The sequence below is a fragment of the Alternaria rosae genome (assembly GCF_020736505.1).
Source record: "Alternaria rosae strain MPI-PUGE-AT-0040 chromosome Unknown BKA58scaffold_1, whole genome shotgun sequence".
NCBI classification, from domain to species: Eukaryota; Fungi; Ascomycota; class Dothideomycetes; order Pleosporales; family Pleosporaceae; genus Alternaria; species Alternaria rosae.
The window spans coordinates 5,121,917-5,135,273 of NW_025763570.1; the positions used below are offsets into that span (position 1 = coordinate 5,121,917).

At 51.2% G+C, this 13,357-nt stretch overlaps 3 protein-coding genes across 3 annotated transcripts; 2 read left to right on the forward strand and 1 right to left on the reverse strand.

The window, feature by feature from the left end:
* Nucleotides 1-1,346: 1,346 nt before the first annotated feature.
* On the reverse strand, nt 1,347-2,720 carry BKA58DRAFT_33508 (uncharacterized protein). Its single transcript, XM_046168234.1, has 2 exons — nt 2,618-2,720; nt 1,347-2,568 (listed from the first exon to the last, which is right to left on the reverse strand). Exons 1-2 carry the CDS (start codon nt 2,678-2,680, stop codon nt 1,543-1,545), a joined length of 1,089 nt encoding a protein of 362 aa, XP_046032134.1. The 5' UTR covers nt 2,681-2,720; the 3' UTR covers nt 1,347-1,542.
* A 468-nt stretch (nt 2,721-3,188) lies between these two features.
* On the forward strand, nt 3,189-4,898 carry BKA58DRAFT_303268 (uncharacterized protein; the record flags this gene model as incomplete). The annotated part of the gene is made up of 4 exons (XM_046166963.1): nt 3,189-3,560; nt 3,658-3,759; nt 3,806-4,453; nt 4,506-4,898. The coding sequence occupies 4 exons, from the start codon at nt 3,189-3,191 to the stop codon at nt 4,896-4,898; spliced, it is 1,515 nt and encodes a 504-aa protein (XP_046032135.1).
* Nucleotides 4,899-9,876: 4,978 nt separating this feature from the next.
* Nucleotides 9,877-12,762, forward strand: BKA58DRAFT_33658 (heterokaryon incompatibility protein-domain-containing protein). Its single transcript, XM_046168258.1, has 2 exons — nt 9,877-9,940; nt 9,997-12,762. The coding sequence occupies exon 2, from the start codon at nt 10,070-10,072 to the stop codon at nt 12,548-12,550; it is 2,481 nt and encodes an 826-aa protein (XP_046032136.1). The 5' UTR covers nt 9,877-9,940; nt 9,997-10,069; the 3' UTR covers nt 12,551-12,762.
* The last annotated feature ends 595 nt before the right edge of the window (nt 12,763-13,357 follow it).

Genomic DNA, 13,357 nt, shown 5'->3' on the forward strand with positions numbered 1-13,357 from the left:
AAGAAGAAACTGTCCCACGATGCTATTGTACATGAGCGTGACCGCCTCGCAACATGGGCAGAACATACGGGAGTACTCTCAGGAGAAAATATCTCCCTGGATTACAAAGTTCAGCAAGACCCTGATTTGCAATTCCAATTCATGGAACTCCTCCATGAGATCGAAAATGAGCTACATTGGATTTAGGAGTTCACATCAGGAGACGAAGCTCCAGGTTCAGAACACGAATTCGATATGGAGAAAGCGATGTCGATATATCAACAGCATCTGAGGGGAGAGATCAAAGAGAGCCTGGAGTTTCTTGCTGAGAGACTTCGGTCTCCTTGGTGTCTCTGGGATTCAAATGTAGCGACGAAATTACCTGCAGACCAAGCTCGATCTGAAGCCTACATGCGTGGCGAAAAGGCAGGTACACTTACAATGGGTATCAAGGAGGATGTCAGTTGGCTGGATGTCTCGTATGCGGAGGGGGACTGTGATGGTGCAGCAGATACATGACGGTGGAAGGTATGGCATCGGCGAAAGAATTATCAATGGAGAAAAGTGATGGAGTTATTCAGTGCTGAAAGTTGCGCTTGCTGCATCTCTGCTGCTGGTAGATTGAATTCACGTTGATGTGTATGAGAAGGATATATCAAGTCGTGATGTTCATCATAGAGTTAGATACGACAATGCCATAATTCTAAAGGCAGTCATGACGAGGTCGATGAGTCAATACTAGATAATTTCGCAATGCTATACTCTTGGAGTCACCCTTGTGATTCATGACTACCGAGTCTACCTACTAGTCATACATACTACACAGTCAGTGTAAGTATCTAAGGAGATGAATAGCAGCTCAAACTTCACCTACTTCATTCGAGTCTTGAGAGACGCGAGCGAAGAAATGAAAGATGATATATCAATGGGGAGAATCATAGCGCAGGACTCCTTCTTTGACTGGTGGAGAAGGCTGTACGAGAGTAAGCTTCTGCGAGATAGAAGTTCTCTCAATGGAAAGCTTCTGGGAAACACCAAAGAGGGCGATGAACACTTGGAAAGGCTTAAACAAAACAAGCCTCAGTGGACGATGTTCTGGAGGAAAGACTTCAAAACGTTGAAAGGACTTGAAATAGGATATCCGAAATCTTGACAGGGGATACACGGTGGAGAGGTTTACCGACTGCAGAATTAGACTCGGAGTCGGACAGTGGTAGCACGAAGATTGAGTCAGAGCTCGATCAGCTAGTAACCCGACTCGATCAAGACAACGACATTCTCCTGAAACGGACAAAAAGTGACCACGTCGATCGCGTTCAGCTAAAGCCGGCGCGTGCGCAGATGCTGGAAGCAACTCTGATGAGGCATGTTGTAACAATGCACGGTATACAAACTTCAATTCAATGTCTTACAATTACCTCCTGGTATATGCTGGGGTATCAAAATGCTTCCAGTACGCCGTAATCCCAATGCCACACACGAATCCATGTCCTGATATCGTAACAAGAGCGCTATCTAGCACTACATGTTTCTAAACTAACGCCTTTCATGCAAGATCGATTACTACTCGAAGTTGAAGAAGGCGTCGTCGAATTGCGACTGCTCGGGGTTCTCGTACTCTTCCATGTTGAAGAGGTCCTCGAGGTTGTCTGTGGTCATAGTGTCCATCATCTCGTCGTTGGTAGTAGTGGTCGGCTCTTCCTTCTTCTCCTCGACCGGTGGCTGTTCGGTGGGTTTTGGTTCCTCGGCCTTTGCAGGCTCGGGCTCTGGTTCTGCGGGCTTCGCGGCTGTCGCATTATCGCTTGTAGTCGCGGTCGCATCGGTGTTCATGTCCAAGCCTGGCAGGTCTGCCATGGTGAAGTCAATGTCCATGGCCGAGGCTTGGTTCGCGTCGTCATCGCTGTCCTTGGCGAAGTCCTCGAGACCGCGTAGTAGCGAAGGTCCTTCGTTGGCATCATCGAGGTTAAAGTCCATGTCGCCCGAGGTATCCATCATGTCGTGATGCGGGTTGTCGCCAGATGTGTCCATCGCGTCGCCGAACATGGCATCGAAGTCGAACTCGGACTCTTGCGCGTTGCCGGTGGTGGGCGTGCCGTCGAAGAGGGGGTCTTTCGGAGGCTCGACGTCGGTCTCGATGGGCGGTGGTGGTGCTTTCGCGTCTTTCGCGTCTTTCGCGTCATCTTCTTTCTTCGGGGCTTCTTCTGCCTCTGGCTCCTTTTCGCTCGCTGCTTCGGGCGCCTCTTGCGGTTGCGACGCGGGTGGCTCGGGCGGTGCTGGTGTCGCGACCTTTTCCACCTTCACAGGCTCTTCCTCAACTGGAGCCGGAACATTCTTCGCCTCCGCTGCCAGTCGCGCCTTCTCGACCTCGTGCTGTTTCGCTGCGGCCTCCTTCTTCTTTCGGTCCTGCTTAAGCAGCGCCATGTCCCGGCGCAGGACGGTCTGCGCCAGGCGGACCTCATTTTCGAGCTCGTCTAGCGCATCGTGAAAGCGCTCAGTAGTATGGGGCACAACCTTTTGCAGCTGCTGCCTCATGCGCCCGGTGCCGCCGCCAGCCTGCTCCTCTTTGAGAAAGCGACCAGAATGGAGGAACTATGGACTGTTAGAGTGATCGCAGTAGCTGACACGTGACATCACGTACCACAGCATTTAGCATGCTCTGAAGCATGTCCATGTGCTGGTTGGGGGTTATCACGGTGGCCATGGTGGGTATGCTGAGGTAAAGGAAAAGGTACGGCCGTGTCGATGATGGAGTTCGGCGCGGGACTCAGAGAGGGTCCGCTAGCTGCTTGGGCTAGCGCTTGAGCGGTACTACATTCATAGCTCCCGTTCCTTCGGGTGCCTTGTGGCCTGCCGCGCTAATTTGTTCGACCCTCGCCCGCTCACCTCTCACACCTCTCCTTCCTCACCCCACAGTGGAGATTATAGCTTTGCCGTCACAGCTCGGCGCAGCGCTCGTCTCTCCTATCTCTTCCTCTTGTTTTCCTTGCCTTTCCTAGTGCTGTCCGCTCTCTATTGGTAGCCTTAGTCGCGCTTTCCATACTGACTTTCCTTGCCGCCTACCCAGCTGCCACCACCCCGCCCGCCAGCCTCGACCTCCCCGTGGCCTTGTCGCCTTGACTGTCGCATCACTGCCGACGTCTTCGATACCCGCCGCCGCCAATTGCGCCTCTTGCGACTTTTGTCTTGTGCGCATCCCCGCGACGACAGCAATGGCCGACCAACAGAACCCTGGGGCACAGCTGCCTCCTCCCCCTTCCGCTGGCGCTCCCGGCTACGAGAACCAGGGCCAGCCGCAGCAGCACATGCCACCGCCGCCGCTTGCACCCGTCATTATCCCCCAGAACAACAACCCCATCCCGACCGCTATCAGCTCGCCCATGTCGGGCAACCCCATGAGCCCAACCAGCGGCCAGCCAGGCTACGTCCCCCGTCGCGCCGCCCCCGAGCCTAACAAGCGGGCGCTATATGTTGGTGGACTGGACCCGCGGGTCACCGAGGACGTGTTGCGTCAGATCTTCGAGACGACTGGCCACGTCCAGAGCGTCAAGATTATCCCAGACAAGACTGCAAGTTCTCCTTCTGTAAGATAACACTCCGCACCTGCTGCATGACTCTTGACAGCTGGCCGGGCTTATCTTGCAAGTGTTGCAACATTCATGTGCCGCTGACCGCTAACAGTTCAACTCCAAGGGCTTCAACTATGGTTTCGTCGAGTATGATGACCCTGGCGCCGCCGAGCGTGGTATGGCCACCCTCAACGGCCGGCGCATTCACAACAATGTAAGCTCGCTCGACAAATTCATGTTAGTGATGCTAACAGATGCAGGAAATTCGTGTTAACTGGGCCTACCAATCTAACAACACAGCCAAAGAAGACACCTCTAACCATTTCCATATCTTTGTCGGTGACTTGTCCAACGAAGTCAATGACGAGGTTCTCCTCCAGGCTTTCTCCACCTTTGGTCCTGTTTCCGAGGCTCGCGTTATGTGGGACATGAAGACGGGCAGGTCGCGTGGTTACGGATTCGTCGCGTTTAGGGATCGCGCCGATGCTGATCGCGCTCTCAGCTCTATGGACGGAGAGTGGCTTGGCTCTCGCGCTATCCGCTGCAACTGGGCCAACCAGAAAGGACAGCCTTCCATTTCCCAGCAGCAGGCCATGGCTTCCATGGGTATGACGCCGACCACTCCCTTCGGACACCATCATTTCCCTACCCATGGCGTGCAGAGCTACGATATGGTCGTTGCACAGACTCCTCAGTGGCAGACCACATGCTACGTCGGCAACCTCACTCCTTACACTTCTCAATCTGACCTTGTGCCGCTTTTCCAGAATTTTGGTTATGTCACCGAAACCCGCTTCCAGTCTGACCGCGGATTTGCCTTCATTAAGATGGACACTCATGAGAATGCTGCCATGGCTATCTGCCAGCTCAACGGCTACAACGTCAACGGCCGTCCTCTGAAGTGCAGCGTAGGTTGATTCGTTCTCTTTTGTTATTTCTTAGCTCACATTTTTAATCTAGTGGGGCAAAGACCGTCCTCCGACTGGCCAGTTTGAGGGCTACTCGCCTGCGGGCGGTCCCAACTCAGCTTATCCTCAGACGCCAAGCGCGTACTTTCCTCAGTATGGTGGTGGGCCACAAGGTGGTCCCATGTCACCCTCAGGTGAGCGGCACCGGAGGAAGCTGCAGTATCGAAACAAGCAATCTAATGCGCGGGCAGGACCCAGCCCCGGCGGACAACCCTTCGCGCAGCAGCAGCAAGCCTTTGGCAACCCCGGCATGCCTTACCAGCAGCAGATGCAGCAGCCAGGCAGCGCTGGTGGCTACGGCCGTGGCGCTCCCCAACAACCTCAATGGGGCCAGTCTCCTCAGGCAGCATTCAACCAGAATGGCTTTGGAGGATACCAGGGCTAAGCACCTCGTTTGTTAGATTTGTCTCTTCAGCGCTGTGCCCTCTATTGTCCCAACACGCCTGTTTGCTTACGGGGGCGCTGTTTTGGATAGCTCCGATTTCTGGTCATATTTCATCAGCTACTCGGTTTTATGTTCTTAGGGAGTCGTTATTAATTCCGTTGTCCAAAATGGTGCAAGCGTTGTTGTCTTATGGCATGGCTGGTACATTTCTTGTGGGATCTGGTTCACGGTCGTTTGGTTCAAAATGAATCTCCTATCTCGTGTTAGTTTTCTGTTGCTTCAGGCCTCGGCTCTGATTACCCCTTCACTATCTATTATGACGTTGAATCTTCTCCTTGATACCAGCGAATTCTCTTCTTGATACCAAAGCGAGTTCTTATGATACCAGAAGTGGATTTCTTGTGGCGCGCGCTGGTCGTCGCGGTATGACTTTGGACAGTATACTATACTGCGGACTAGATGGTAGTACTGATGGTGATGGAGACGTAATAGAATGATACGAGGCACTGAAACCACAAGCACACAACACGTATTCTCGCCAAAGTGAAGTCTGCACCAGTACGTCATAGAACCGCCTAGAGGCAGTCAAATACCGTACCTGCGTCAAGGTGCCTGGGATCCTGCATGTTCCATCAAGCTTTCTAGATACACCGCAGAAACACCGTTGTGATGACGGCACGTGACGTATTGTTCTAGCGCATCCGGATTGAGATGTCGTGTCGCGTTTTGTGGGTCCGTCCGCTAATTGATGCTAACATTCACACCCCACCGCGCCGGATGGCATGCACACACTCGACATCATCTCGGTAATCCTTTCTTTTGTCGGCGCTCTCTTTGTTTGCTGTATGCTTGCCACCCTCGGGAAGAGAGGTGCGTCGCTTAAACCGTACAATCCGAAACGGTCGCTGCTCTTTTGCATCCCGCATCCCGCTCGGACGCATTCGCCTCCAACACGGTCCGTCACGCACCTTCCTCGAACGCGTCTCCCGACATCACACCTGCAGCCACCGACTGTCTCGCCCACGACCACACCCCGCCACTACTTTGGCTACCTCTCCACTCGCCCACACACAACGACGACCATGTTCAAGTCAGCGGTGCAGAGCCATAATGCCATCGCGTCTACATCACCTCCAAACAACGCCTACAAGCAGGCGTCGCTCGGGAACACTCTCAATCGCACCGGATCAAAGACATCGTCGACGCGTCCTGTAGGAAGCGAGATGAAAACTGCCATTGGGGCAACTACACAAGGAACTAAGCGGACGTCGAATGGGCTGGCCAAGTCATTGAACTCGCAAGAGAATGACTTCGACTACCCCTCACTCAACATTGCTGAGATTGACGAGAAGGAGAACGAATTGCCGGCTTCATTCCACGCATCTTCGCGCAACAACCCCGGCGTCCTAGCCCAGGCTTTGTTCGATGAAGACGACTTCGATAGCGACATAGATCTTGATGTTGAGGATCCAGCAACAAAAGGCACTGTCACATATCCTACCTTACCGTGCGTTGGTTCGGGAGGCTCAGCCGATTCAGGATACAATTCGAGAGCGCACACTGCAGATATCAAACCAGAGCAGCCTAGTAGCCAGCCAATACCATGGTCTTCCTCACCTTTATCACACTACAAGACACCGCAGAAGCCTGAACCACCGAAGACAAAGCGCCGTATGCTACCATGGGCACAGAGCCAGAAGCAGCAGTCAATACAGGAAGAAGACGAGGAAGAGGCGATTGCGCCCCCTAGGAAAAGGGTGGTCAAGGAGGCCGACAAGGCATTGTCAACACCAGTGAAGGAGTCGAAATCACAATTCCCTTGGAATACGACCCAGAGCGCCTTGAAGCAGCAGCAGAAAACTTTTAGGGAGACAAACAAGGCTCAAGCAAAGGCGAACCAAGGTACTGATGAGGACATGAAGGAAGCCATCAAGAAGAAAAAGAAGAACACCGTTCACAAGATCTTCCTCAGCGAAGAGCAACAGAATGTGCTGAACCTGGTGACCGAGTACAAGAAGAGCGTCTTTTTCACCGGTTCTGCTGGTATGTGCATTAGAATGTTTGTAAACGCCCATGCTAATGACAACAGGTACTGGTAAGTCAGTCTTACTTCGTGAGATCATCGCTGCCCTACGACGGAAATACGCCCGTGAGCCAGATCGGGTGGCAGTGACAGCGTCAACGGGTCTGGCAGCATGCAACATCGGCGGTGTTACCCTACACAGTTTCGCGGGTATCGGACTTGGCAAAGAGCCTGTGGAGGACTTGGTTAAGAAGATTAGACGGAACCAGAAGGCAAAGCAGCGCTGGATGCGTACAAAAGTACTGATCATGGATGAGGTGTCGATGGTGGACGGCGACCTATTCGACAAACTGGAGTCAATTGCGCGGACGATTCGCAACAACGGCAGGCCGTTCGGCGGTATTCAACTCGTCATCACCGGTGACTTCTTCCAATTACCCCCAGTACCAGAGTCCGGACGGCAAGCCAAGTTCGCTTTCGATGCAGGCACATGGACTACAAGCATCGAGCACACTATCGGTTTGCACCACGTCTTCCGTCAGAAAGATCCGGTCTTTGCAAACATGCTCAACGAGATGCGAGAGGGCCGCCTGACCCAGGACTCAATCCAGAAATTTAAGCAGCTGGAACGACCGCTACCAAAGGGAGACGAGAGTGTCGAAGCCACAGAACTTTTTCCCACGCGCCAGGAGGTCGACCGGGCAAATACTACGCGTATGCAACAACTTCACGGCAACGTCTTCTTGTTCGAAGCTCGCGACGGAGGTACGATCACGAACAAGGAGCAGCGTGATAGGCTACTACAGAGCTGCATGGTACCAGCGCAAATACATCTCAAAAAAGGTGCTCAGGTCATGTTGGTCAAAAACATGGACGACACACTAGTGAATGGTTCGCTGGGCAAGATTACGGGCTTCATGACTGAGCAGATGTTCAACGTCTATAAGGAGGATGAAGAGGCCTTCCTTGAAGGTGGACCCTCGGAGGCCGCCATCAAGACTGAGATGATGAAGAGCTCGCTCGGCGTAAACAGCAACCAAGTATACCCTGTCGTTCGTTTCGCCATCGCAGACGGCACAACACGCGATCTGTTATGCAAGCGCGAAGACTGGAAAATCGAGCTACCAAACGGCGAGGTACAAGCATCACGTTCTCAGATCCCGCTCATCCTCGCATGGGCGCTCTCCATCCACAAAGCACAAGGTCAGACACTAGAGCGCGTGCGCGTCGATCTTGGCCGTGTCTTCGAAAAGGGCCAAGCGTACGTTGCACTCTCTCGTGCGACAAGCATGGCCGGTCTGCAGATCCTGCGATTCGATCCTAGGAAGGTCATTGCACACGAGAAGGTGCGCACATTCTACGCCGGTCTGAGTCGAGCGGAGCAAGTCGAGGGCAAAGCGAAGAGCAAGACTATCCTCGGCAAGATGCAGGCTGCGAAGAAGAGGAGTGGTGATGAGTAAGAAAAATGAACGTGTGAGGTAGGGTTTGGTGTATATTGGTTTACGATACGATGGCATAGGTGGTGTTATTCTTTCAGCAAGGGCTGAACGGCGTTTTATTAAGTGTGTATGCTTACATGGCTAGAAAGCATGGTTCTCAGGCCTCGTAGCGACATAATCTTCTCTCACGCGGCGTCTGGATGGGGTGCATAGAAAGATACCAAATCACATCACTGGTCACGGCCGAGATTGAAGATTCCTGTATATTCTTCTCTGGTATCTACCTCAATGTTCTACATAATCATCCTCGGTATCGAATCGCCCGCGATCTTCCCAGGCTCTCTTCGCTCCAACCCCAGCCGTCCCCCATGCTACGTAACTCACTCTGTCGCTGTTCTCTGGTGTTGTTCAAACAGTATCACCGGTCTTTGCGGTCCCCAACAAAGACCACCGGCGTACTAAGCAGATAGGTGTCGATAGCCGAGAGGCTGCCCCGCACCGCCCACCTTCCAGTTCGACTACCAAAAAAAGAGCAAAAAGAAGGTCAACAACATACAACAGCGGGGATTCGCTAGTGGTCACCCACCTAACTACTAATCCGCCGGTATCATGCTTGTATATGGCTGAGCGGACGGGAAGCCTAATTTTCATGATCCTATGGTCGTATGTATAATATTTGGTAGATGTGGGCAATATCAACTGATTTTGGACAAGCCCACAGTCCTGCGGCGGCTATGATCACGACAGCCACTCAATAGACCTAAAGCATTGGCGACTGTCAAACAATATAGTGAGGTTATGGTCCTACTAATAATCGCGTAGCAGCTAGTTTTAAGTAGCTCTGCGTGATCAGAGTACACAACAAGCACGTTTTAGAACCCGTACACGAACGTCACTTTTCTCGAACTGCCTAATGTTCGAATGCGGCGTCACTTACTTAACTATGCCATGGAATCCATTCTTTTTTCCTTTATAATCTATAGTCGACGGCATTACGCCGTAGAATAGTCCCGAATGCGGTGTATCGATTCCGATCTGCGTGAGATAGAGAGTAAGCATTGATGCAAATGCAGTGGAAGCGGCGCTGGTAGGAATTTGAGCGAATGAGGTATCGTTGGCCACGTTACTTGGCGGTTTCAAGATACTCAGAATCACTAGTCCGCAGGTCTGCTTCATTTGGTTCGCTGAAATTGACTTTTTTTTGGGTCTGCCTAACCGAGGCTGATTTTCAAGGCAGACGGTAACACTTCCAGCCAATGATACATGTAACCCAAGTCATTCAGCCTTCTCAACGAGTATATCCCTGTATTCTCCTGCATGTTATGCTCTGAAAGACGCGATATGTCGCAGATGTATTGTGCAAGGGATAATGCAGTCAATCAGGCTCATGGTATGACTGGTCCAGGATGCATTGGCTGAAGTGAAGGACGGTGAGGCTGGATCTCGAAAGGCTGACTTGACCACGGATGAAAGCGCTTTTAAGAGGGGGAGTTTCCCTCAAACGATAAAAGTCCATGGGTTGTTTATCTTGTAAGCCGATAAGACCTTTTTACCAGGGAAGAAGGGTGCATTGTCGTTCTGTGGGTATTCGTGCTGATACTGGCAAAATACCAACCACTAATAAGGTTATCTCCAGTTGCATCATTAAACATATTCCCTCAAAGGGGGATATCTCGACTTGACGAAAGAGCTCTTCAATACTGAACAATATGGTGTCGGAAGGACTGGGGGGCAAGCGAGTTCGTCACACGACAGCATGGCGCCGCAGACGCGGAATGCCAGATATAAAACAAAAGGCAGAAAAGCAACGATATCTTACCCGAGAAGAAGAACAGGTGTTACTTGCTAGCATCAGAGCCACGCTTCAAGCAACAGGCGAAGTTCGTTCACGCGAAGTACGCGAACTAGCAGGAGACATTAAGCGCCGCCGTTCGCGAAACATCAATGACAACACGGTCACCCAACTAATCGCGAATCCTGGGGGAAATTGGCCTGCTCAGTTCCTGGGAGAAAATCGTCGCGAGCTCAATATAAGGAAATCGGGGGGCGGAGCTTGGTTGACAGTCATTGGAGACTTTGTTGCTATGCCTTCAGATGTCGAGCAGCTTTGCTCGAAGTGTGTATCGATCGATTTGCGACTAGAGGCGGAATTAGCACGGCGACCCAACGAAAGTCGTGGAATCATTACTTTCCAGCCTTCTCCAGACAATACAGGGAGAATACAATGTAAATTGTGCAGATTTGTGGAGGACTGCGCATGGAGCTGGGACTGGCCGCCTGCCGACAAGTTTTCGTTGCGAATTCACCATATGGACAGCGTTTATGGTCCTACCCTTGCTACAAGCAAGATCCTGCTGAGTATTTCTATGACGAACAGCTCTTCTAAGAAAAAGCACCAAGGTTGGATTGTTCCAATACCGCTTGGCACTGATGCAAGCATTGATACTAGAGGGGCCTGGGGGCAACTAGGAAAGGCTGTTGACCTCAATCAGACAAGGGACTGGCTCAGATTTTGCGATCAAAATCACACGAGCGGTTGTAGGATGCCCAAGCTCGACACTATCCCATTTTTTCGGCTCATCGACTGCACAACTCGTTCAATTGTCAATGCACCTGATCAAACCAACTATACGGCATTAAGCTATTGCTGGGGTCCTTCTTCAGATCCGCGACAAGAGGATTGGACAGAACTACCCTCAGTCGCTCCACTGGTCATCGAAGACGCGCTCAAAGTTACTCGAGAGCTTGGCATCCCTTACCTATGGGTTGACCGATATTGCAACTCACAATCGGATCCTCATGTTCTGCCCATACAACTACAGCATATGCATGCTGTCTACAGATCTGCATACGTCACTATCGTTGCTGGTTCCGGAATTGATCCAACCTTTGGTCTTCCGGGTGTATCTACTCGCGAACGGAAGCCGCAAGTCTCTGTACAAACTCACGGCTATTACTTGCATTGTATCCCAGATGTTGGGCAGGAGATTCGGAGCAGTAGATGGTCAACGCGTGGATGGACCTACCAGGAGAATTATTTATCGAAGCGACGTCTGGTCTTTACAGAAACGCAAACCTATTTTCAGTGTTGGAATATGCACTGCTGCGAATCTACTCCGTTAGACCTGGAAAAGGCCCACACGAAGAACCTCGAGAGGTTCAGAGATACTATACATACCTTTCGCGTGTATCCTCAAAAGGGTATTGGAAAGACAAGCAACGATGTCGAGCAACGGATCCAAGAATACCTTGGTAGAGATCTGACTAAAGACTCTGATGCATTGAATGCATTCCTTGGGATATTCCAAGCATTTCAAGAGCTGGAAGATCCAGTTTACAATTTTTGGGGGTTACCGATCAGTGACGAACGCTCGATAACACGTACGCACCACACTGTTGTTGAACCAAGCAAGGCGGACGAACTTTATGGTTCATTGCTATCTTCATTAGCGTGGTCAACAGACTTTTGTGATAATGCTAGTACGCATCTTCTGACGAGGAGACTTATGTTTCCTTCATGGACCTGGGCGGCCTGGAAGTGTCTCCCTCTTTTCTCTCGGAAATCGATTACGATGACCCTCGATTCGCCGTCTATAAGCTTCAAGACGTACCAAGGGCAATCTGTGAAGGGTGAACGACTTTTCAGCGCACTAAGGTCGAGTAACAGTACTGTCGTCTTTGAGCCATGCATCTACCTTGACGGATGGGTCACTGATGTACGTTTGTTGCAGGACGCTTCCAATGAGAAAGCCAATCGAGGTTTCCAAGTTCTTTGGCCCATACCGACCCATAGAGTGACTATTGTTGCCGATACCAGCACAGCGACTTCTCTTCGGAAGCAGGCCTTGTCAGGTTCATTCCCTGTTCTACTTCTGGGTAGCGATTCTATTTTTGAAAACAATTCCGCCACTCCAACAGACGGTCTTAAGGACGTACATGCAATAATCATGCAACCTGGCCCGGGCCGTACGCATACACGACTTGGAGTTGTATCCTGGAGTCGCTTGGGAATGCCCTCATATGGTGAAGAAGGAAATGTGTTAAGAATCAGAGAGCTAGTTGAGGTTCGAAGAATTGTGCCTCCGTGTCGTTGTGGCTGCAAACCTTCGACCGCCACTTTCATCAATCGCTACATGGAACTTCCTGATCATGTGATGGAGTTTAGAAGAGCGAAGATCAGACTTGTCTAGACCAGTAGAATGTCAGATATCATCAAGTTGAGGAAGTGTGTCAGAACGACTTTCAAAGGAAGGTGTGACTAGTAATGAAATCGAGTACCAAGAAGATGAATAGAGTAAGAATGTCTACAGAGAAAGAGAAGTAAGCGTGACCGCAATGTGATTGAAATGGCTCAAGACTGCGATCGTTGGATCAAGAGTTCAGCCGCTGTATCGACACGAGAAGGGCTCACTTCTTAGGGGCAGAAATCCGTCCCACGAATCCCAAATATGTGAATGTGCAGCCTGCAATTCCAAGACAGTACCGCGATAGTCGAAAACTAATTTTCAAGATCCCAGGGTCGCATGTACAATATTGGGTAAGTCTGGGCAATATATCCTCGTTCACAGCTAATCTGAAGTCCAGCACAGTGGTTGCGCCCCCTAAAACCCAGAGCTACACGCGTCCCTCATCTGACTCCCAGTCGTTCAATGAGAAGATTGTGGCACCGACAAGATGTTGAATACCAGTAATGAGCGTCTGCATACCACTAGCTTCCGTCCCTATCTCTCTGGCAGCATCTAAGGCTTTCTGCAGATCTGGTTCGTAGACGATATAAGACTTGGGGTGTACTTGCCTCCGAATTCCACGGAACGCTTGCTGCAGCATATCGTCCGGCTTTGCAGTTACAGCTATATCACGGTCAGCAGGCGAGCTTTCGTACGAATAAGGGTAGGTAGCTTCACCTGTTGTGGAGTCAAAGTCTTGCCTTGGATCGTACGAAGCGGAAATGACATGATCGATACGAACAGAGCTGAGAGCAGTTCCTAGTCGTTCGC